This window comes from Sinocyclocheilus grahami, unplaced genomic scaffold (genome assembly GCF_001515645.1).
Source record: "Sinocyclocheilus grahami isolate Dianchi unplaced genomic scaffold, SAMN03320097.WGS_v1.1 scaffold196.1, whole genome shotgun sequence".
NCBI classification, from domain to species: domain Eukaryota; kingdom Metazoa; phylum Chordata; class Actinopteri; order Cypriniformes; family Cyprinidae; genus Sinocyclocheilus; species Sinocyclocheilus grahami.
This window is the reverse complement of record NW_015505375.1, coordinates 1,523,477-1,548,283: the sequence shown is the minus strand read 5'-3', so window position 1 is coordinate 1,548,283 and position 24,807 is coordinate 1,523,477. Positions and strand designations below refer to the sequence as shown.

The following is a 24,807-nucleotide window of genomic DNA, read 5'->3' as shown; positions in this document are numbered from 1 at the left end:
ACTGTTCTGGAACAGTGTTGGAAATACAACGTAACCACTGATTTCTAGTTGTGTCCTCTTTTGGAAGACCAAACAAAGTAGTTTCACTTTCACAATAAAACACACAGCGTATCCATGACACGGCGGCGGCGGCAACAACAATACTACAGCGAGAATCAAAGTTACGCTTCTTTCTTTGCCTGAACATTTGGGCGGTGTTATGCAAATCTTCCCACACAGTGATGTAGATATGTGGGGGCTTGATTAAACAAGGCATTTAAGGAGGGCATGGACGAGTCTTAACTTTTATAAAGAATATCTCTTTGGCTCTTTGGGTTTAGTCTTTGCAACTTTAGGGATCTTATCTATTCCCGAACAGCTTGTAACACTCCAAAGAGAAAGGAAAAAAGGAAAACGCATCATATGACCCCTTTAAACACTCCTGAACCAGCTAATTAAGGTCTTACTAGGCACACTAGAAACTTCCAGGCAGGTGTGTTGAGGCAGGTTGGAGCTAAACTCTGCAGGACACTGGCCCTCCAGGAACAAGTTTGGAGACATTGTCCTAGAGCTTTCAAGCTCCAGCCACCAAATTCGGCCCAGACCTTCAGCCTGTTCTGACTTAGCCTGCCCTGTCTTTTCTAACTGACCGGTCTTATGGTTTTCCTAAAATGACGATTAAAACGGGGAAAAATTCCATAGACTTATATTGTTCAAATGAGCCAAGACTATTCAAACTCCAACTGACAAAATTCAAATGAACACACTGAAGCCGGTTAGACTCAATTAAGCTGCCATTCTATGTTATATCTTAAACTCATATAGATTGCATTATACCCATTTCTTATCTATCTATCAGTCTATATAATCTGACATTTTCTATCTCAAACTTTATCAAACGTCAGGATTTTAAACCTGCTTCAAACTTGCGGACAAGGCTTTTTATCTAGTTAACTTGGTCTGCTACTTTTGTTCTATTATTATGCGCTAACTTATCGGAGCCACATTCCTGTCAGAAAAAAAAAATAGTAATCAAATACATATTTGCTAGTTTACCTGAAAGGCTACCTGGTAAATACCGACACGAACTCCGTTGTGAAAAGGAATTACTCCCCGCTCTGCGTTTTTGCTAAAGCACAGTTTATGTGTGATTCCCGCTACTGTTATGTGTATTTTAAATAGATACTGTACGCTAAACCTGTCGCACTGCGAAGCCTCAATATTGTTTTGATTCTCGGAACAACAGAAAGGGGGTGTGGGACGCGCGCCGCGCGCCGCAGGACGCATGCTCGCTCCTCTCTTCATCCGGGTACCTGCCGTTGACTGTGTGTGTACGGAGGCGGGAAATGGCGTCCAGAGGTGTGGGCGGTGTTATGCAAATCTTCCCACACAGTGATGTAGATATGTGGGGGCTTGATTAAACAAGGCATTTAAGGAGGGCATGGACGAGTCTTAACTTTTATAAAGAATATCTCTTTGGGTTTGAGACTTTAGTCTTTGCAACTTTAGGGATCTTATCTATTCCCGAACAGCTTGTAACACTCCAAAGAGAAAGGAAAACTTGAAATCGCATCATATGACCCCTTTAAACACTCCTGAACCAGCTAATTAAGGTCTTACTAGGCACACTAGAAACTTCCAGGCAGGTGTGTTGAGGCAGGTTGGAGCTAAACTCTGCAGGACACTGGCCCTCCAGGAACAAGTTTGGAGACATTGTCCTAGAGCTTTCAAGCTCCAGCCACCAAATTCGGCCCAGACCTTCAGCCTGTTCTGACTTAGCCTGCCCTGTCTTTTCTAACTGACCGGTCTTATGGTTTTCCTAAAATGACGATTAAAACGGGGAAAATTTCCATAGACTTATATTGTTCAAATGAGCCAAGACTATTCAAACTCCAACTGACAAAATTCAAATGAACACACTGAAGCCGGTTAGACTCAATTAAGCTGCCATTCTATGTTATATCTTAAACTCATATAGATTGCGTTATACCCATTTCTTATCTATCTATCAGTCTATATAATCTGACATTTTCTATCTCAAACTTTATCAAACGTCAGGATTTTAAACCTGCTTCAAACTTGCGGACAAGGCTTTTTATCTAGTTAACTTGGTCTGCTACTTTTGTTCTATTATTATGCGCTAACTTATCGGAGCCACATTCCTGTCAGAAAAAAAAAATAGTAATCAAATACATATTTGCTAGTTTACCTGAAAGGCTACCTGGTAAATACCGACACGAACTCCGTTGTGAAAAGGAATTACTCCCCGCTCTGCGTTTTTGCTAAAGCACAGTTTATGTGTGATTCCCGCTACTGTTATGTGTATTTTAAATAGATACTGTACGCTAAACCTGTCGCACTGCGAAGCCTCAATATTGTTTTGATTCTCGGAACAACAGAAAGGGGGTGTGGGACGCGCGCCGCGCGCCGCAGGACGCATGCTCGCTCCTCTCTTCATCCGGGTACCTGCCGTTGACTGTGTGTGTACGGAGGCGGGAAATGGCGTCCAGAGGTGCGGGGAGGACAGAGGTGAACCTCGTCTGAAGAGGCACGCGAAAAACAGCGAGTGTCAGCAACCCTGAAAACGACCGTTATCCTGTGACTCGATCCCCGGAGATTCGCCCAGTAAGTTATTATTACCCAGTCTGTATTGTTTGTGGTGATAGGGTTCCCCCAAAACACCCGTCCTTTCGCTCCGGTCGGAAATGTTTCGCTGTGATTCGGCTCGCTCCCGCAGCACCCATATGCGCGGACGGGCAGCTGCCGTCTTCGCGAGTCGTTCCCGCGCTTTCTCTCATTAGAATCTTGCCGGCTGTTTTGAGTGGCACATGAGGCTTCTTCTAGTAACAGCGGGTCACGAGAGGCTGGTTTCCTACGGAGAGAATGCTTGCATGTGTCCTACATTGAAGATAGACATACAGAGATGTGTCAAGATCGTTTGCTGCATGTAAAAATACAAATCACATTTTAGGCTCTGGAGTCGTGCAATCATTGTGTAAACGGTTATTCTTAATGTCTGGCTAAACGGGGAAATCGTGAGAAAGTTGCTCGTCTTCCGTACAGAATCTCTTTAGCGTGTGTTTCCCGCCCACCACGACACTGTTCAGGTTTCAGCGGCTGAGCTTCATCATTTCTGAAGTGTCTGATGAGGTTGATCAGTTATGGTGTGGCAACACTTAATGTGTTTTCTTTCTTTTCTTCCTTTTCTAAAGCCTGACTGACTGTAGTTAGTTGACTGCAGGGCAGTGCTCCTAAACTAGTGCCATTCCATTGTCAAGTCAATATTTGAAGAGATTTCAACATTATAATGTGTTCTTCCTTTTTTGGTGTAAAAACAAAATGCACTTTTTAAATTCTGTAGAAATCAGATGTATATTTTGTTACTGCTAATATTTTTCGTAACTCAGACTTTCTACTCAACTAACATAGCCTATAACTTTCTAAAGAAATTAGTAAATACAACAATTAAGGATCTGCTGATAGTTTTTGAGAATCAATGCCAAATTTAATTTGCCAAGGTTGCGATGAAACAGTTGTGAGGGCTTGGTATGCCTTGCATTTCTTATTGTTTTTCATAATAAAGCCACTGTTAAAAATGTGAAATTACTTGCAAACTAATGCAGCTTTTAAGTTTGTACTTTTGAAATTCGAGAAGTTAGATACTTTTTCCGTCAAGCGTTTGCTATTCAAAGTCACAGGTCAGAGAGAGTTCACAATATGTAAGGTACACAGCGCAGTGTTACCGTAAACTAAAACTGCTGAAATGATATAACTTAATTAAAATAATGCTGACAAAATATGAATTTTAGATGAAAAACTGAAAATTAGAAATGTTGTCTTGGCCACTAACTTTAAAAATACGTTTTAAGTACTAAAATTAAAACCGAATGCAATAAATATATATTTTAAAACAAATTAATAAGTACTATAATAGTGTGTAAATAATGCTTTTCATGTAACATAATTTTTTTTTTTTTAAAGTAATTTTAAGACATTTTGTGCCATTGGAAGTTTACTGAAGCCTGCTAGTGGACTCGGGTTCCCCAGTTAAGAAGGGAACCTGTCCTAGTTGTCCGGCTAGACAGGTTACCAACAAAGTGCAATGGGATTTTCTGTGAAGCCTTGACGTGTCATGCTAATTCATTAAATAACATGTCCATGTTCAGCAGTTACACTTTCAGGTTTATAATGTACTTTTCCACTGGGGCTAGAGCCGCTGCTCAGCCAAGAGTGGCACTCATTCAGAACCGGCTCGCATTTCCACTGGCAGGGAGCAGATCCTTCTACGTCACCAACCTGTGACCGAAATTGCTTATCTCTTGCAGAAGGAGAGCGTTGATCTGTTCTGCCAACCACTGTTGAACTGACATATTTAATTTTGTTATTGTTAATTTACCTGAACCCATGATGGCTTTTAAAAACGACGCCTTTCAAAATGAGATTTGTAGTGGAAACTCTGCCTACTGATGTCATAGGTTCCCTTGTTCAAGACCTGCAAAGTTCTGGGGCCGGTTCAGAACCAGGATCTGGGCACCGGCCCAGGACTTTTTTGAGTGGAAAAAGTGCAGCCCGGTTCCCAATTGGGCTCCGGCACCATCCCCGTTGAAAAAGCGGTAAGAGTCAAACTGAGCAGACACAAAAAAAAGCCTCAGGGATCAGTTCTTGGAAACGTGTCAGCAGACTTGAATTTGCTGCCGGTCTGTCAGGGCATGTTTTTGTTTCAAACCAACTGTGTGTTTATTTTATTAATTAATGACATTTAATTTTTTGCTGTCAGAACATGTTGACTTTCAGAAAACTGCTGTGGTGGAAGAGGTCAGAGAATCGTTTTGCAATCATCATTTTTATTTTGATGCGTTAAACGAATTTAATGTCTGTTGATGTTATTTACATCCAGAAATTTGGCTTTAAACAAGCTTCATCGAATCTAGCTGTGCTGTTGAAGACTGTTGAATATCACTGTGCCTCTGTTCTTTAGAAGAAAGGCTTTAGCTCCTCAGTGTTGTGAGGTAGCTGTCTTGGCATGATGTCTGTTCGAGGGAGTGGATGAGTCACCATTTGTGGTGGTTAAGGAAAAAACTGAGATGTATTACCATCTGTACCCTTTCTCTCTTTACTTTTCGCCATTCCTCTCCTTTCCTGTCTCTTACATGCTTCTATGCTTGCAGTGTGTCTCATCGTTGTCCTCGCTGCTTCTCTTTGTTTAACTCCTGCACACTGCAGCCGTGGCAGGAGGAGCTTCGTTTCCTCTCCTAAAATATAAAACTCATTTTCTGTAGACCGTTAGTTCTCATGTTCGGTGCAATTTGGGTTCTGTGTATTTGTGTATCAGATTATCCTGCATGTGATTACAAAGGCATCTGGGAGGACATAGGAAATCTACTCCAGTGTTTTTTCATGTTGTGTTAGATCTACAAAGCTTTCCCCAGCTCCTTGTAAATCCATTGATACCCTGGAAAAAGGGTAATTTTAATGTGCATCTTTTCTAAATGATTGTAGTTAGATTTCTTGATGGCTAGTATTGGGAAGGAACAGTCAGACCTGGCGTAACTCCTGAAGGGTCACAAATGCTGGAGCACATTGGTGGTCAGTTGTTGCGCAAGCACACTTTGAGGAGGGGGGACGCACAATCAAGTGCTGTAGTTAATTTTAGGATTATTTCCCCCCCCTTATGTACAGGGTTGCCTTTAAAGAAGAGAGGGACACTTCCTCCACATCGGGAAAACATTAGGCTAGCTGCTTTTCCCTCTGTCCTTTTTTTCATTTCTCTTTTTTTCTTTTTTGTGTCTTACAAGAAACTGCTGCTTGCTGTTGATCTGTAATTTCCTCACATTTATTTCTCTTTGCTAGTGCATTAAGCAACAGAAAAGTAAGACTGAAAAAGACCAAAAATGAAAATTGTCATTTATTCACCCATGTGTCAATCCACACCTGTCCCTGTGACTTTTTTTTTTCTTTTCTTTCTTGTTTCTTTTTTTTAATGCCCATTTAATGAATGTCAACAGGGTCCCATATTGTTTTGGACCCCAGTGACTTTCATTGAATGGACAAAAACAGTTGAAAATTCAAAATACACTTAAAACACTTAAAAATATGTTCTATTGCGTTCAGCTGAAGAAAGCATGTTCATTTAGAATTCTTCTGTATGTTGGAAATAATAATGCTTTTGTAGTTGAGAGTGTTTTGCTGTGGAGGTGCTTCAACTAAATGATGAACTATGTTGAAGGATGTGTTGTCTTGAATGCATCCAGATGTCTGTGGCTAGAGCTATTGGCTGAAGTGAGCTAAGCACCATAATTCATTCAAAACCATTAAAAGTGTGATTCATTTACCCGTGTGTGAGAACCAGTGAGCATTGTTGGACTACTCAAGGTCGTTGCTAAATGGAGTGATTTCCTCCTGTTTTACTCTTTCTCTGTGCAGTTTTGTTATCTTTCTATACCTTGTGTATGAGCTTCTCTGTTTTGTCTTCTTTCTCTCCCCAGCCTTACATGTGACTCTTAACAAAATGAGGCTGAGAATGCGCAAGGCTTCTCAGCAGCCGAACCTCGCCCGCAGGCCCTGCACGGCCCGGAACAAGCGGAAGCACTCCGAGATGGAGGAGTGCTCAGGTGATAGCAAGGGCCTTCTGTCCAGCATCAAGAAGTTCATCCATGGAAGTTCCATAAAGGTGAGCCTCTGGCAGCCTCTCTCTTTATTTTATTATTTATTATTTTGAGTTCATAATCGTGGCAGATTCAGACCATTACAGCTCTTTTCTTGGATTTGATTATTGTTGCCCAGAATGTTCTCGAATAAAATGCCAGCAAGACCTGGTATCAGTGACGGTTCTTGCTTGTATGGGTGAACCACCCCTTCTGCCACCCCTAAATAAAATTAATTGAACATAAATTTAGCTTTTTTTTTATTAAAATGTATATATTAAATGAACAAATGTACTGCACAACTGTACAGTAAAAACATCAATAAAATAAGTGCTATGTTTATAAAAAAAAAAAAATCACATTCTATTACAAAATCACATTTTACTGTGTGGCTATGTAAGCTAGTTGGATAGAAAAAATGATGTTGTTGCCCTATGTGTAATAAAATAGCATAGCATAAGTGATATTTTAGCGTGATAGCTGCAAAGATACCATTTTTCTTTTGCACTTCCCCTTTTCTTTTTTCCTAAATGGACTCCTGATGGCTTACCTCCCACTAATCCCTACTTAAGTCACCTTCGTGAAAGTGACTTAAGCAAGTTGCTTAATGAAAAGTGTCGTTTGTCTGCTCATGCTGCATCATATTTGTTTTTGCAAATTTGTATTTATTAAATTTTTGACAGCGTTGCGCATAATAAAAAATCACACGATTCCCTTGAGTTTATAAATTCAATAACCAATCAGAGGTGTTCAGATGAGAGACCGCTGAAACGCCAGAGATTTGCTCAGTGATTGCGCTTGCAGACTGAATTCTACACTCTCGCAAATTCTCTCATCATTAACAACAAAGTATATATATGTACAATGTAAGTAAGAGACTCATTTCAAAATGTAGACAGCTTCAATGATTATAACGGGACTTGTTGAGAGTTTTTAAAAGTCATAATGTTCTTTAATAATGTAAATATTCTTTGTTCTCTTTCTCTGTAATTTATGTGCTGTGTGAATAAAAGTTGAAATTAAAGCGTAACTTACGATGTTTTATTAAATTGTGATCACGTTAAATACAAAATTCAGTAGTAATAAAAAAAAATTATGACACGACACCCATATCTGGTACATGCCTAAAAAGACGGGTTTGGGATGCGTTTAGATATTAGTCTAAACATTAGGCTTCTGGAGTTGGTTTACCCTTCGCCTGTGTCTGAGTGAGAGAGTGCTTCTCCGGGGTGCACACTCCGAGTCCCAACCAGGGGTGCCATTCCTAAAAGCAACTATAGTCGTAAGTTCCGTCATTACCAATAGAGTTCAATGGAACTAACGACCATAGTTAGCTAACGATGCTTTTGGGAAACACACCCCAGGTTAACTGACCCACATAGTGATGACATATTGACGTCCAGTGTAAATGAGTGGTAAAAACACGATTGTGCATTCAGTTTTGTTTTTTATGTGGGTGCCCTGTGCCACCCCCGGCAAAATGCCGCACTGGGCAGTTGCCCATGTCGCCATACCTAAATCCGCTACTGCCTGGTATCATATTTCCCCAGAAATGCATGGTGGAATGCTGCTGCTTGTCTGAGGAGCTCAGTCCTGTTCTAATTTTAGCTGTGGTTCCACAGCACTCAGATAATGACAGTAGGTAGGGTTGGCTTTAACAGGCATGCGTCAGGGCTTCACATTATGTCCAGTAAAGGTATTAGGTTCTCTTGTTTGAGTTCTAGATTACCTCAATTTGACATAGGACAGTGGTCCTCAACCTTTTTAACACTAAAGGCTTAAATACACTACAAAACTTTTGCTCAGATTTTTGCTCCAAATTGACAGCCTGGACAAGTAGGTGCTAGTTGCAGAAAGTCTAGAGCCAGTCTGCAGATTTGAGTTTACAGATTTCCTAGAAAATCGCAGAGTATATGATGGACACAGAAGGGATTTTTAAAAATTTTTATTTTATTTTTTTTTAAAAAGCTTTAGACTATGATTCCATACCAGAGGATATCAATCATTTTTGATATTTTGAGCCAATTTTAGAACACTCATTGTTTTCATTTGTCACACATCTCCTACCAACAAGCCATGTGTTTCTGCATGAGTTTGTTGTGTTCGAAATGACTTGAAAGTCTGGTAGCCTAGTGTATGATCTTCAGTTGTTTAGTGTATTATGACCAGTTTTTCCTCTGTAACTTTACAAAGTTAGCAGGTGTGTGATGCCTAGTGTTTTAATATCTGTTCAGATTTTAAAGGGATAGTTCACCCAAAAATGTGAATTCTGTCATTAATTGCTGACTCTCATGTCGTTCCAAACCTGTAAGAACTTCATTCATCTTCGGAACACAAATTAAGATATTTTTGATAAAATCCGAGAGGTTTCTGACCCTGCATAGACCGCAGTGCACTACCACATTCAAGGCCTAGAAAGGTTGTAAGGACATTGTTAAAATAGTTCATGTGACATCAGTGGTTCAACCTTACTTTTATGAAGCTACGAGAATACTTTGTGCGCAACGAAAACAAAAATAACAACTTTATTCAGCAATTTTCAGCATTTCCCTGGTTACCGCAGTAAACATTTACATTTAGACATTTAGCAGACGCTTTTATCCAAAGCAACTTACAAATGAGGACAATGGAAGCAATCAAAATCAACAAAAGAGCAATAATAAGCAAGTGCTATTACAAGTCTCAGTTAGCTTAATGCAGTACGTAGCAAGGTTTTTTTTTATCATATAATATATAAAAAGAAAACATATAGAATAGAGCAAGCTAGTGTTAGAGGCCTTTTTTGCTTTTGTTAATCAGAAGTCAGAATTATAGTTGTCTAATAAATAAAAAGAAAACAAATAGATAGAATGCAAAAAGATTAGAGAAGCAAGTGTTAGTATTTTTTTAAAATAAAGAATAGAGAGTGCTAGAGTTAGAGGGTCAAATAAAGTTGGAAGAGATGTGTTTTTAGCCGATTCTTGAAGATGGCTAAGGACTCGAAGGCAGATGCTAAGGCAGGTCATTCCACCAGGAGGGAACATTTCATTTAAAAGTCAGAGAACGTGATTTTGTGCCTCTTTGGGATGGCACAATAAAGCATTGTTCACTTGCAGAACGCAAGCTTCTAGAGGGCACATAATAATATATACACTACTTGAATATTCATTAAACAGAGGCAAGATGAACAGAAATGCCATCTAAACTTTAAACATTTTGGAAAATGATTGCAATGCAGTGTGTGCAAATCCGGAAAAGAGATCGGAAATAAAACCAAAAAAAAAAAAAGCACAGTGTCAATGAAAGGAAGTGATTGGCTAATATTATAACCAATCTAAAATCTGCATTAAAGTTAAGAATGTCAAGATGAAGTTTAATTGGTTATGTAACATTGGATAGAGCGGTGGGCCAGTCACTATATCAGCTTACAGCAGGCACCTACTGTGCAGTAATTAGTAAACGTTTTGTAGAGAATTGAAAACAGCACGAATGCTTCCAAATATATTTTGAGGTTGCACAGATTACATTTTGGAAGCATATGCTGCCAAAATGGTCGCAGCTTCTTTAGCCCTGATTAATTAACCAATCATGATTCCAGAAGTTTCAAGAACTTATTTTTCTATGGGTTTTTTTGTAACATTTTAATTTAGAGTTAAATATTAATAACTATCTCTAACCTATATTTCAACTATCTCTAACCTTAAACATGTTAAAACTGGTGTGTATAAGACTCAAGCTTGCATGACTCTTGGTGTTTCAGGTGGAGCAGGACAACCCAGCAAAGAGGACTCGTTTGAGCTGTGAGCTGATCACCTCCACCCCACAGAGGAAAAATGACCTGCAGAGGAAAAGCATCTACAGGGCCCGCAGAAGAAGCTTCGTCAATGGAGGTGAGTCCCTTGCGTGCTCTAGTTAAACAATGAAAACTGATACTCTAGTCTGCACTGGAGCTGTCGCTATACACAAATGTCATTAGTATTAGAGATGCACCGATATCGAATTTCTCTGTCGATACAATAGCCGATTATTCAGAATTATTCATATATTTGCCGGTACAGATTGTATGATTTCCTTAAGGACAAAAATCTCTCCTAAACGATGCTGTTAACTACACGGGCAACCATATCATTTGGCACATTACTGTAATAATCAGGGGTGCACATAAGTTTTTCAGTCTGGTTCTCATGAGAGCACCTGGAGATTTGGTTTGGTACTGAACATGTTTACACATCGCGTTTTTTATTTTGGTCGCACATGCACACCTGTGTACCACTTATGTGCACCCCTGATAATATTAAAGGTTAAAATTAACAAAAGAGCTATTATATTCAACTGCGATTTATTTTCTGATATCAAAATTACACTCAAATAAAAATTTAAATGTCTGTTTGCACTCATTTGCAACTCATTTGCACTTAGTGCCAGATTCATGCCAGATTTATTCAAACATACAGTACATATGTAATTAAGTAAAAAAGCTCCTCTTTAGTGTTGTTTTATAGCTAACTAATGACCTGTGAACAGTGGATAACTTTGCTGAGGCAAATGCCACGTTAAGTGACATATTGTTCACAATCTGTTTTATTGGCATCTTTCTATGTTTGAAACACTGATTGAGCGATTACATTAGACATGATGGGAAGATTCCCCGATTCGCTCGGTGCACCAAAACCTGACTTGAAATAACCTAACAAATAAATCGGGACTAAATCGGTTCCATAAATGACAAATTAAGTTCACACAATCTCATTAAGTTGTGCACGCTTCTTCTTAAGCAGATCTTGATGTCGATCATGGATCAAGTCGATCCACCATGACAAACAGCGAGTATATCTGTGCTGTTTAATGAGACAATGTGTTTTCCTCAGTGCATAACTGACATGTTACAGGTATATTTTTCATCTGTAAATGTTAGAAAGTCATGCAAACATATCCATTTTGCTGTCAGGAGTGGGCGAGGCTGACGCGAGCGCATCTGCGCGCTAAACAGACAGAGCGCAATCGAATAGGAGCACAATAATTCTGAGTAAAATATACATTTTGCTAAAAAAATATTTTTGGACGTTAACTGTCTTTTGTAGAATTTTAAACCTGCATATAAAGTGTATTTTTATGATAGCAGTAACTGTAAGTGGACTATTGTAATAGGTAAATCAAATGTAAGCTAGTAGGCTACAGTACTAATTACTAAGCTCAAATGAGTTAATGTGCATTTCTTATAGCAGTTAAAATTTTGTCATTTTCTTATTTATTTTCATTTTTAATTCAGTGATTTTAACTTTTAATTTAGTTATTTTAATGCTTTAAAGAGCAATTTTAGATTTTAATGTTCTAATGTTCTGCTATCTGTTCTGCAAACTATAAATGTCATTTTCTTATTTATTTTCATTTTTAATTCAGTGATTTTAACTTTTAATTTAGTTATTTTAATGCTTTAAAGAGCAATTGTAGATTGTAATGTTCTGCTATCTGTTCTGCAAACTATAAAAGATACAGCTGTAATACAACCAGAGAGAAAGGCTGCATGGCTAGAAACTGTAAAAAAAATAAAATAATAATAATAATAATAGTATGTGAGACAGTGGTAATATCATTATGTTCCTATTGGTCAGTAGAGGAGCTTAGCTTAGCCTGACAGTTTGGACCAGGTTAGTTTCCCAGCATAAGTTGCCACAGTGACTAAGCTTGATCTAGGCCATATTGCATCGAATCGCATTGTGTTAAATCGAATCGAGATCGGATCGCACTGCCTCGTAACAAGGGTGAATCGTATCGCATTGCATCGGTAGCTGCTTCGTATGTATCGTTAATGTATCGTATCGTTGGCTATGCATCGAGATGCGTATCGTATCGGCCTGAGTCATGAGATACACATCCCTAATAAATACTAATTATAAACTAGGTTAGTGGATAATTGAGTAGCAAAAGTTACTCTAGAAAAATCATGAGTGCACAATTTTATAAAATCTAAAATTAGAGGGGAAAAAAACATTATTCAGTGGGGAACAAATAAAAGTGAATAAATGTAGGACTAAATCTGGTAAAATGATGCACATTGCTCTTTGTATTGTTGTAAAATACATTCATGAAAAACAAGTAATATATTTATATATAAATATATATACTGTAAAATTAAAGGACATTTCTTTGAAATGTATAGCACAGTAATGAGGCAGCACTATATGACAGATGAGACTAACAAGAAAGGCTATTAATAATCTTTCTTTGCACAAAAATAGTGTAATACGAAAGGCTCAAAATACAGAAAGGCAAAAAGCGCTTATGCGCATCCCATGCGCAGAATGATGCACTTGAAGCAACACTGAGTCGCAGCTCTCCAAATAGAAAAGTTCAAAGCACAAAGGGAAGAAATGCGTAGTGTATTAAATTTGTGCGTTAGTTTTTTGAGCCTTTTCTTTTAACAGTCTATGCATCGAGATGCGTATCGTATCGGCCTGAGTCATGAGATACACATCCCTAATAAATACTAATTATAAACTAGGTTAGTGGATAATTGAGTAGCAAAAGTTACTCTAGAAAAATCATGAGTGCACAATAATTTTATAAAATCTAAAATTAGAGGGGGAAAAAACATTATTCAGTGGGGAACAAATAAAAGTGAATAAATGTAGGACTAAATCTGGTAAAATGATGCACATTGCTCTTTGTATTGTTGTAAAATACATTCATGAAAAACAAGTAATATATTTATATATAAATATATATACTGTAAAATTAAAGGACATTTCTTTGAAATGTATAGCACAGTAATGAGGCAGCACTATATGACAGATGAGACTAACAAGAAAGGCTATTAATAATCTTTCTTTGCACAAAAATAGTGTAATACGAAAGGCTCAAAATACAGAAAGGCAAAAAGCGCTTATGCGCATCCCATGCGCAGAATGATGCACTTGAAGCAACACTGAGTCGCAGCTCTCCAAATAGAAAAGTTCAAAGCACAAAGGGAAGAAATGCGTAGTGTATTAAATTTGTGCGTTAGTTTTTTGAGCCTTTTCTTTTAACAGTTTTAAATTTACTGTGCTCGTGAAGATCAAAATGCTCTTTACAACAGTGTTGTGATCTAACAGACACCAGGTAGAAAGTAACACGATTTAGAAACAGCACGAAACTCCAGCAAGATAAAGTCCTTTTAAGCAAAACCATTTATCTTTATTTAGAGATCAAGCATAATATTAGGAACATTGAATCATCTGGGAGAGAGTTTTATCGTCTTGACTGTCGTAACTGAACGCGACACGCAGTTTGAATGCTGAATGGAGGATGACAGGCAACTCCAGCGGAGACAAGAATTTACATGAACTTGACTTAAATATTCACCCGTAACTCACATTAAACTGTGGAACGGCTTCAGAACACTTGAAATATAGTGCATGAAAACTTTGTGGCTTTATTATGTGTTTGTGGCTTTTGTGGCACTTAACAATAACAGAATGGTATACGCACAATATCGGATTTGGATCGGTCTCGTCTGACTGATACCCCGATCCAGCTGAAAATGCCAGTATCGGAGCGATATCGATACTGAATATCGGATCAGCGCACCCCTACTACAAATAATGTTTGGTGTAGAGGAAAAACTGCAGATCTGGCAACCCTGGCTTGAACTACGGGTGATTCATAGGGTCAAATAGAGCCTGCTTTAATGTTGCTATTTTTAACTGTTAATGCGTTATTGTCACGTTAATTTTGACAGCCCTAAATTCAACAGAGAGTTTCTTCACACATAGTATGAGTTGCAGTCTGACGCTTTTGATGTTTTTCTGGCGCCTTTTTGATTGACAGGATATATTCTTCCCTGAAATAATCGGCTGAAATAAATTGCTTTTATTGGCCGATACAGATTATTGGCCAGTACATCACTGCATCTCTAATTAGTGGGATTATGATGTAATCATATGATTATGATTACAACAGCAAAAACTATGAAGCAAAAACTAATATGCTAGTGAACACACTTTCATAAGTTCTTTAATAATATAAATACTAAGAAATTAAATCAAAACAATGGCATGTAGCCTTCAAGTAATTCAGAGTTTTTTGTAAAGAAAAACAAATTGCTACTGTAGTAATCCAAATAAATATATAAATAAATATAAAAGATCAAAATTACAAATAAAATCTCTGGTTTCAGTATCAAGCAGTCAGTTGAAGGAGGGCAAAAACTATAGAGTAATAAACCTATATGGAGTTGGGGATTTTAATGGTCTCTTCTGCATTTATAATTTGATTATGCATAATTTGATAATTTTCATACTTTGTCCTATAGAAACAACAATCCATGACACGAGTAAGCCTGTCAAGCCTAATGGGAAATTAGATGACTCTGAGGAGGTTGTGAGCAGTCCACCCCGCACCACCCTGCTTGGAACCATCTTCTCTCCTGTCTTCAATTTCTTCTCACCAGCAAATAAAAATGGTGAGATGAAAAACACTGAACTGAACACTAAAGACGTAAACTTTTTAGAATATTGTTGTACCTGTGTTGTGTTGTTCAGTACAATATTTATTTGAAATAAACTTTAATGATGAAGCATTTTTTATTCATCATTCTTGGCAATGATTGCCTTTTTACTTTAAGAAGAATAGTCTTTGTTAAATAAACATCCAGCATTAGAGATGTTTTTTTCTTTCCTCCTTTCTCCTTCACTATTATCTCGTCATGTCAGCCTCGGATTCCTCAGGCCAGGTGGTGGAGGCAGAAGAGATTGTCAAGCAACTAGAAATGGAGCAAGTAGAAGAGATGCCCAGCAGTACTGCCACATCTAAAGAGCCCCTAAGTGTCCCTCTCTATACCAGTGCCATGCCCTCAGCCTTCAGACCTCCACCCTCCACTTACACACCTGCAGAGGAGAATGAAAACACCCCCCACTCTGACCTGCCTCCTCTTACAGGTGTGAAAGACATGACATTGCTTCACTTAAGCCCAAACCTAGGCCCAGTCTCCTTTAAATTGAAACAAACATAACTGTTTTCAGCATTTTGATCTAGAAGAAATGTTTTTTAAGCACCAAGTCAGTATATTAGAATGATTTCTGAAGTGTCGTGTGACACTGAAGACTGGAGTAATTGTAATCACAGGAATACATTACATTTAAATTGTATCCAAACAGAAAAGAGAAATACTGTGAAATAGTATCATAATTTAAAATGTTAAATCTGTTTTTATTTTTATTTTTGATTAAATAAATAGTCTTGGTGAGCATAAGAGACTTCTTTCAAAAACATTTATAACAATCGTACTGACCTCAAACTTTTGAACTCAGGTATATTTACAGGGGCAAGAATATATTGACACAGTGGTTTATGGGTATGTTTTATATTTATTTCAGCTCCTGGCTCTCCTGCAACAGGGGGTTATGTGGACGCCTCTCTCACTGTCCCAGCTGAAGGATCATATGAAGAGGAGTGGGAAGTGTTTGACCCGTAAGTTCACCTTTAGTGAATGTCTGTGCTCAGGGCTTAACAATATGATTTTTTTCTACTAGCCCGGTCAAGCCAGTTGTTCAGATTATTGCTTGCCTGGTTGTTTAGTTTTAGTAAGTAAAACAGCAAGTACAAGATCAACTAAAGATAACTTGGAAACCCTCTCAGAGAGAAAAAAAACTGTGCTGTGGTGCTGACAATGCACACATACTTTTTAAGCCTGTGTTACTAAAATGAGAGGAAGTTGAGCAGGTGGTATCTTTTAAATATCTTGATACAGAGTTTGACTGTAACATTCTATCCTGGTTCAATTCTCTTTCTGATGAATACAAAAACAGACTTTCAGGGATTATATATCAGGTGGGCAAAATTATTGGTAAGCTACACATAATTCTGTCTGACCTATACTGTGGCAGTAAAAAAGAAAGCCTCAGGTATTGTGACTGATCCTTTACACCCTCTTTGTAGTTCATTCCAGTAGGGCTGTCAAATTTTTTTTTTAATTTCGAATATTCGTCGAATAAAAAAAAATTATCTACATTCGATTTTTCGGTCTGCATCAGCTGTCAGGCAGCCTTATCAGTGGTGCACGAAATGCGATGACAATGTAAGTGTCATTGCATTTTAATGCTTTTGTTAGCCTATCCAGTTGAACCCACTAGATGTGGCGCTGCTACAATGTTTATTCAGTATATAGCGGAAAACGAGAGCATCAGTGTGGCGAATATGTTTACGGCGAAACTGAAACCAAGCCGTTCACACAGAACACATATTTATCACATTTTCTAGCGGGGCATCTATCAGCGTTGCACTCGCTTATCGCACAAGAGAGCTGCATGTTTAGAAAACCATGTAAAATTAATGTAAGTTCAACTTTTAAAAAAACATGTCTCAAGACTTTATGGCGGTTTTCCCCATCCCACTGTATCTCATGTTTTTAAATGAAGAAAGTAGCCTACTTTTGTGATTTGGTTTTCGGTCCTTTGTATTAAACTATACATACATGCATGGTGCTGTTTTTTTTCTAATTGTTTAAGCAACTTTATTAATTATATAGGGTTTATAAACATTATTTTAAACATTATGCACTTTTTTTCAAAGATAGTCGTGTTATTTTATTACACTTTGAAGAAACGTGCATAATATTTTGTTCGATGCGCCCTCTTGTGGCCTCAGGAGAGAAGCCAAAAGTTCTTTCCCCCTAACTGGAATTATGCCTTTTAAATTAAAATATAATTCAAATTTTGATAATATTTTAGTGGAAAATTCGAATTGAGTTTTTCAGTCATTTTGACAGCCCTACGTTCCAGGTACTTCCATATGGTAGACGGTATAAAGTACCTTACCATTGGTGTGAAAAAAAAAAAATACCCAAGTATAATAAGAGTTTAAACCCTTTCCACCATTAGCATTTTAAATAGAACTTAAGGTGAATTTTTGAGAGTTGTGTAGGTTCTATGTAATATTTTTTTATTTATAATTGTAGTGTTGTTTTGTATTGTTTGAGCCTTTTGTCTAAAAGCAAGCATTTATAATCATGTTTTGCAGGTATTTTTTCATCAAACATGTACCTCCACTAACAGAAGAGCAGCTAACTCGCAAACCTGCGCTCCCTCTGAAGACTCGCAGTACTCCCGAGTTCTCCCTGGTGCTTGACCTGGTCAGTCTGAAACACCACAGGAGACTTACTCCTACTACATGGGATTCATTTTGGCATACATCCTGATTATTTTTTTCCCTTCAACAGGATGAAACCCTTGTCCATTGTAGCTTGAATGAGCTTGATGATGCAGCACTAACCTTTCCTGTACTCTTCCAAGATGTCATATACCAGGTAGAAATCCATGCTATCTTTGTGTGAATACATTGTTTGTCAGTAACATAACACTAGAGGAGGCTATAGAGCCATTTTCAGAAACTAAGTGTCCAGGAGTCTGCTTTCTCAAGCAAGTCTATAATGTCGAGTGATTTGACATTTTTGAAACGTTGTAAGTGAGAGATTACTAATTTTTTGGGGGGTGCTAAAACCCTGTGTTCTTAGGGGCTAAAGTCTAATTCACAATTTCTGTTAGGTTTATGTGCGATTGAGGCCATTTTTCAGAGAGTTCCTTGAACGCATGTCACAGATTTATGAGGTAAGCCTTCATCCATTTTACTCCACATAACCTCTCATCCTTTTTCTCTAAATAAGCAATGATATTACATGGAAAAGTTTTACCCTGGCTTAAGTTAACATCTGTTCCTCATAGTGGACTGAAGTTGTTCCATTGTTGTTTCCCTTCTAGATCATTCTCTTCACTGCCTCTAAGAAAGTTTATGCAGACAAGTTGCTGAACATTCTCGATCCGAGGAAACAGCTGGTGCGGTCTGTGGACTTCTTTTTATTTTTCCTTTATTTTAATAATTTCAAAGACTCTTACTTATGACACGGCTGTTTAAAGTAAAATAATTGTTTAAAAATCTTAAAGTATTTATTTTTTTTCTTCTGTTACTTTATTTAAAAAAAGTTTTTGTCATAAATGTAAAATTAGGCTGGGTGTCAGTTGTTGGGTAACACTGCCTCAGCTTTGTCATTGCTGTGCAGAGTTTCTTTGTAGGGTTTGGTTACAATGAGGGATTGAGAGATTGGAGTAGATGGGGAGCTTTGGTCTCTGGCACATGTAAACTCCACACTATCCTCAGGTGTCAACACTTTGCTTTGAATGCATTATTGATTCTAATCCTGGAGATTTATTTCGTTCTTCTTCTCTCTGTGTGTGTTTCCAACATGTTCTAGGCACCGATTATTTCGTGAGCACTGTGTATGTGTGCAAGGAAACTACATTAAGGATCTGAATATCCTTGGACGGGACCTGTCCAAGACTATAATTATTGATAACTCGCCACAAGCCTTTGCTTATCAGGTGAGCAGATCAAGGTTGCCTTTTATTAAAATTAATTACAGCTTAAGAGTATTTAAAACTAGGGCTGGTTAAAATTTTTCGATATTGATACCTTAATAATTTTCGATACCTTGACTTCGATACAAGTTCCTGAGCGATATTTATGATTTTATTTTTTTTACCAATTTTGTGAAATCTGTTTTAACAAGAATGTTACACATTACCTCAACAAAAAAAAAACTTTTTTGTTTTCTTTTTCTTTTTCTCAGTTTGTTGACTTTTACAGATTCAAAGACTCTGCACAAAGGAACAAAAAAGCATAAAGGAGCAAAATGTAACCAACACAATAAATCAGTGCAAACAGTTTTAATAAAGCTCAGGTAGTTTTCAGTTCAAAATTAACAGTTTCAATTCAGTATGTGAGGCTCACTGCTGCAAAGGCAGCAAACATTTAACAGTGAAGTTAGTGACTGTGGCACTCATCTTGCCTTTCCTTCATCATTTTTCCTTTTTCTGCCAGTGTGAACGGATTGACAATTGATGGTCTCCTCATGCCAGGGTCGCAGGGGCAGAGGCAATAACATTAATGAGGCCAGCAGGGGGTACTCACCCTGCAGTCTGTGTGGTACCTAACGCCCCAGTATAGTGATGGGGACACTATACTGTAAAAAGCACTTTATTTCGGATGAGTCGTTAAACCGAGGTCCTGACTCTCTGTGGTCATTAAAAATCCCAGGATGTCCTTCGAAAAAGAGTAGGGGTATAACCCCGGCATCCTGGCCAAATTTGCCCATTGGCCTCTGAACATCATGGCCTCCTAATCATCCCCATACAGTGATTGGCGTCATCACTCTGTCTCCTCTCCACCAATGAGCTAGTGTGTGGTGTAATATGGCTGCCGTGGCATCCAGGTGGATGCTGCACACTGGTGGTGGTTGAGGAGAGACCCCCGCTTTCATGTAAATCGCTTTAAGTACCGAGAAAATCGCTATATAAATGTAACTAATTATTATTATTATAATGTGGAGGAAAAAAAAAAAATAAAGCTAAACTGTTAATGCAGCCAACTTTATGGATATGTGCAAGATAACTAGTTTAATTTGAGTTGAACTTGATCAGTTACTGTCAACCTTAAAGCATCGATTTAGCTAGCTATCTATAGCCATACGTCCAAACATTATCTAAAGTTTTGTTGGTCCCAGTTTATAGGACTAAGTCACCGTGCACAGAAACATTAGCTTCATTAGTGCACAAGCATGTACCACTACAAGTTAGCCGAGTTTTTGTTTGCTAAACCTAACTTAACCTTACCTGTCAGAGTCCCAGTTATAACGCCACTGCCTTCATTAATAGTTTTGGAGAGGGGCTTGTGTGGTTGACGCTTACACACTACAGATTCGCGTGTGAGCCACGTCTCTGGGCATAACTGGCGTAAACTAGTGTTTGTCCTTGTTGCCTTTCCTTGTTTTTCCTTTGATGCTCAATGGTATCGAGGCAATTTGGTCGGTGCCTAAAGCGTATTAAACTCTATACCCAGCCCAATTTAAAAGTAACCTTTTTATTTTTTTATTGTAATAATTTACAAGATCAATCACACTTCATAGAAAATATCTGTGAATCACAATTTTTTCAATATTCTAACTATATAAGGCTCTAAATCACTTAGTTAAATTTTATATTCAGCAGAATCCCCCAGCCCACCCAGAATAGTTCAAGTTCGTTTTTCCAAAGCACATGTTAGTAATGTTTGAGTAAAATGAATGTAATGAAGCATTAATTTTCATTGGTACTTGTATAAAGTTTACATAAGTAAAGAGTTCAGGTGCGTGACTGGGCTCTTTGGGTTGATTACCCAATAATAAAAGAGATGAAGGAAAATCTTTATAATTAAAATCACCAACCCATGTGTTTCACTCACAGCTTTCCAATGGGATCCCAATTGAGAGCTGGTTTATGGACACGAATGACAGTGAACTTCTGAAGCTGGTACCTTTTTTGGAGAAACTGGTGGAGTTGGTATGTTGTAATGTGTTATTCACCTCTTAGGTTTCTTGATTTTCCTTTAAAGGTGCGTCTGTGAACATGTACAAGTGTAATACATATTCATATGTTCCATTGTTATCTGTCCACAGAATGAGGATGTGCGGCCACATGTTCGTGAACGGTTTCGGCTTCATGACCTCCTTCCCCCTGACTGAGCACACATAGTGGGACAGGACAGTAACAAAGCATTTTGCATATGCATTTTGCATTACAACATCATTGCCATTTAATCTTGAAATTAACATTTTTTTTATTCCCCCAAATTCTCATATGATAATATAAATTTAAAAAAAGACTCCCCTTTTTTTTTTGCCATTTGTGCAGCCAGAGGGGTTTGAAGTTTCTTGTGTGGTTTCCTCAGTTGTTTCATCCTGTACAAAATTGAATGTGTAGCAGTCAGAAGAGAAGAGGATCATGTTGTCTTTTGGTGCTCCAATGGGATTGGGTGACACTGTTGGGCTTTTGACCAACTTCATAAGGAATGGCCAGTAAGAAAATCATACTGTCTGACAGAAGTTAAATGCATGTGAGTGAATTTATTTTTCTTTTTTTTCTTTCATGTTTTCATTATGCATTCCTCCCCATTTGTACACTTTGCGTGGTGTTTACTTCAAATCAATGTTCTCTCAACTCCTGGCCTGTTTTGTTTGCCAAAATGTGTTAATTTCTCAAAGAGCATGGTCAGGGAAGATAATTGTTTTGTTAATGAAGTGTATATGTATGTATGTGTATGTGTATGTATATGTGTGTATATATATATATATATATATATATATATATATATATATATATATATATATATATATATATATATATATATATATATATATTATGGTGTGATTGAGAATGGTTTAAACTAGAGTGATGTCTGTTTTATTGTGAAAGGTTTGCAGTGACTAACTTCTTTAAGTGACTAACTAACTAAATTGTTTAAATAAGAAATTTCCTACCAACGCATCAGAACTCTGCAACTTTTAGCTGCTGTCTCTCCACATATATTTATTCACCTTTCAAGAGCCAGCAACATATTAGTTGTTAATTAGTAGCACCTCAAAATCTTTTCTTTCTTTTTTTTTTAATCAGCTACTGTTTTATTACAAATTTTTTAAAATACTGTTTTGCTCCTTGTTTCATATTTAGCCTGTGGATTTTTTTTTTTTTTTTTTTTTTACTGGTGTCATTTAAAGAGATGTCACCTTTATGTTTTAGTGTTAATTACATGGAAGTATTTTCATGTCAGCTTTTGGAGTTAATGTAGCATTTGCCCAGAGCTAATCTATTCTAACTGAACTGCAAATAAGATGGAGGGCTGAAGCCTGGTAAAGCCCTGTTTTTTGCACCAGCATAACAACAGTCTCATCGCTGTGGTTTAAACCTGACTGCCTGATGTTCTGGTTTTTCTTTTATTTCAGGGGAGGGGGGAGGTGTAGCCGTGTCAAGAGGTATTGTGTGACACGAGTGTGTATGAAAGTCTGGGAGTAAGGTAAAATCATACTGCAAAAACAATTATTTTTTCTTCATCTCATTCTTCTTAAATCGCCTTTTTCAATTCCACAGTTATATGCGATACTTCAAATTGAGTAATACAGAGTAAGAGTTGAAACTACAGTAGTGCCATTCAGGGTGAGTGAAGCAGGGCCAGGCTAGTTGTATTCCCTTCTCTCCTTTTCTGCTCTCTGTCCTATTTGTAAATGCTCATGTCACTGGTGCCATTTATGTTGTTTGTGTTTACAGTGTGCTGTTTTCTGATAAATGGGCCATTCTTAGTAATAGACAATCGCTGATTACATCATTTGTCTATATTGGATTGTGACCCTGTCATAGTAATTTTTTTTATTTTTTTTTGCTGATAATATTTTCATAACTACTTTTTTTATGAATTATTTTTTGAAAAGAAAACCTTGTATGCGGTTCCCATGTAGTGTTTTTAAAATGCTTTTTAAAATTGTGATTATAAACATGAATTGCAAGGTGTACTTCTAAATATCCTTTGGTACTTCCCAATTGAAAGAGGAGGAAGGACAAAAGGGAACTTGTGATCCAAGGATCCTGCTCTGTTTGACGGAGTCCACAAGCACAGTATTTCTCTCATAGAATAGACTGATTCAGCAATGGTTACATATACATTTTGAACAGTGTTAAATATTAAGTAGCATTTTATTAGTGTCAAGTATTCCTTCTCCCTACTTTGATGCAAAACAGTCAAATGATGCTAAACTGAATGGCATCCTGATAGCTGAGATGTTGGGAGATGGGTTGCAACTACCGTTAAGCCCTGGCACTTTCTTACAAAGAAAAATATTTTGTATGATTGTCAAAGAGCAGTAGTGTATTAAGTGTAAAACATGATGCAGAGATTTGTTTCATATGTACAACCAGTTCATTGTAATGTGCATTAATTTTGTACAAAGCATATTGTACTAAAAACATGCAGCTTCATGAAAAAAAGTTAAAGGAAAATCTTTTTGTATTTTTGATTATTTGTATTCCAAAAGGCATGTCCTATCTATTTTTCAGAATGTATTCATTTGCAAATGTATTAATGCAGATCTAACTTGTCATAATTTTTTTTCTTTTTTCATCTTGCTGTATCTTTGTATGTAGTTGGTACAATCAATGAACATTCTCCGCATGTAAACAGCCTGTTATATGAGAGTTGGGATTTTAATCGGTGCTTTTTTGCAGATGAATGTTTCAGGTTTGTTTTCTTTTTTTACTCCATCTTCGAAAGCCATATGGCTTGCGATTGTCCTTGAGCGGCATTGGGGAAACATTCTAGGTCTAAATGTAACTTCCTGAAACGTGTTAAGATTGTTCATACATTGGAAAAGAAGTCTTTGGAAAATTGCATGCCCTTTTATTTTAATGTTAGTTTATGTAAAAACATGTAAGATACTTGAGAATGGATGGTTGTATTTCATGTCTTTTTCTGCTACTTCATTTTACCATCAAATGGTGTGTAATATCAAGGAGACTTTATGAAAATGATTATGACTTGTATCAGTTTTGTGTGACTCTGTCAGCATAAATGGCATCTTGCTGATGCAATTTGATGCAACCTCACAGAAGTGAACTGAAAGCCTTAATGTTACTTGAGTTAGAGCAGGTTAAGGTTAATTCATATAAAAGGAGTTAAGATCAAATTGTTTCAAACTATGTTTTGTATATACAAGGAGTTTCAGTAGTTCAATCATGGAACCAGAAAATTGTGATTTCAAGGCCCAAAACAATCAAGGAAACGTCTATATTAAAATGCAAATGTGTACCTTGAACTCAAGTCATTTTGGATAAAAGCATCTGCCAAATGCATAAATGTAAATGCATTATGGTTACAATAGTTACCATAGGTTGTAACTACAGTGGTTCCAGCAAAAGTGGGTCAAAAAGTTTTATGATGGATTGCCTTCAGGAGTCAGGAACCAATCAAATTAATATTTATAACTCCTTTTCAAATGAGAATGTACAATGTAAATGAGCCACAGATTGGATTTTTAAATGATTGGATAGTTATGATGATCTGTTTTAAAGTTTTAAGAGCATACTATAACATTTTGAAAGGGTTGCTCTAAAAAATCATTTTCAGTCACTGCATTCGCTCCTGCATATGAAACAATTAACCTATCATCGCTTTGAACTAGACGAAATGATTAGCAACATAGGCACTATCTTCTCTAATATAGAAGTTGTTGCCCCCATCAAATTGAAAAAGGTTAGAGAAAAACGTACTGCGCCATGGTACAACAGTAATACCCATTCTCTCAAGAAAAAAACTCGTAGTCTTGAGCGCAAATGGAGAAAAACTAACTTGGAAGTTTTTAGAATTGCGTGGAAAA

General features: G+C 37.3%; 1 protein-coding gene across 2 annotated transcripts; it reads left to right on the top strand.

The window, feature by feature from the left end:
- Positions 1-1,266: 1,266 nt before the first annotated feature.
- ctdspl2b (CTD (carboxy-terminal domain, RNA polymerase II, polypeptide A) small phosphatase like 2b) lies at positions 1,267-21,257 on the top strand. Of its 2 annotated transcripts, XM_016285365.1 has the most exons (14): positions 1,267-1,338; positions 2,492-2,604; positions 6,465-6,649; positions 10,363-10,492; positions 14,893-15,042; positions 15,293-15,517; positions 15,956-16,049; positions 17,598-17,709; positions 17,797-17,883; positions 18,122-18,184; positions 18,335-18,414; positions 18,826-18,952; positions 20,852-20,947; positions 21,064-21,257. In XM_016285365.1, the coding sequence occupies exons 3-14, from the start codon at positions 6,488-6,490 to the stop codon at positions 21,127-21,129; spliced, it is 1,392 nt and encodes a 463-aa protein (XP_016140851.1). In that variant the 5' UTR covers positions 1,267-1,338; positions 2,492-2,604; positions 6,465-6,487; the 3' UTR covers positions 21,130-21,257. The 2 variants fall into 2 exon arrangements, with proteins under 2 accessions (XP_016140851.1, XP_016140849.1); XM_016285363.1 differs by lacking the exon at positions 1,267-1,338 and having other exon boundaries at positions 2,429-2,604.
- The last annotated feature ends 3,550 nt before the right edge of the window (positions 21,258-24,807 follow it).

Coding starts and splice junctions, on each gene's coding strand:
- ctdspl2b (XM_016285365.1), top strand. CDS start 6,488: ATGAGGCTGAGAATGCGCAAGGCTTCTCAGCAGCCGAACCTCGCCCGC. Junction 15,043..15,292: donor CTCACCAGCAAATAAAAATG/GTGAGATGAAAA, acceptor TCGTCATGTCAG/CCTCGGATTCCTCAGGCCAG. Junction 18,415..18,825: donor CCGAGGAAACAGCTGGTGCG/GTCTGTGGACTT, acceptor AACATGTTCTAG/GCACCGATTATTTCGTGAGC.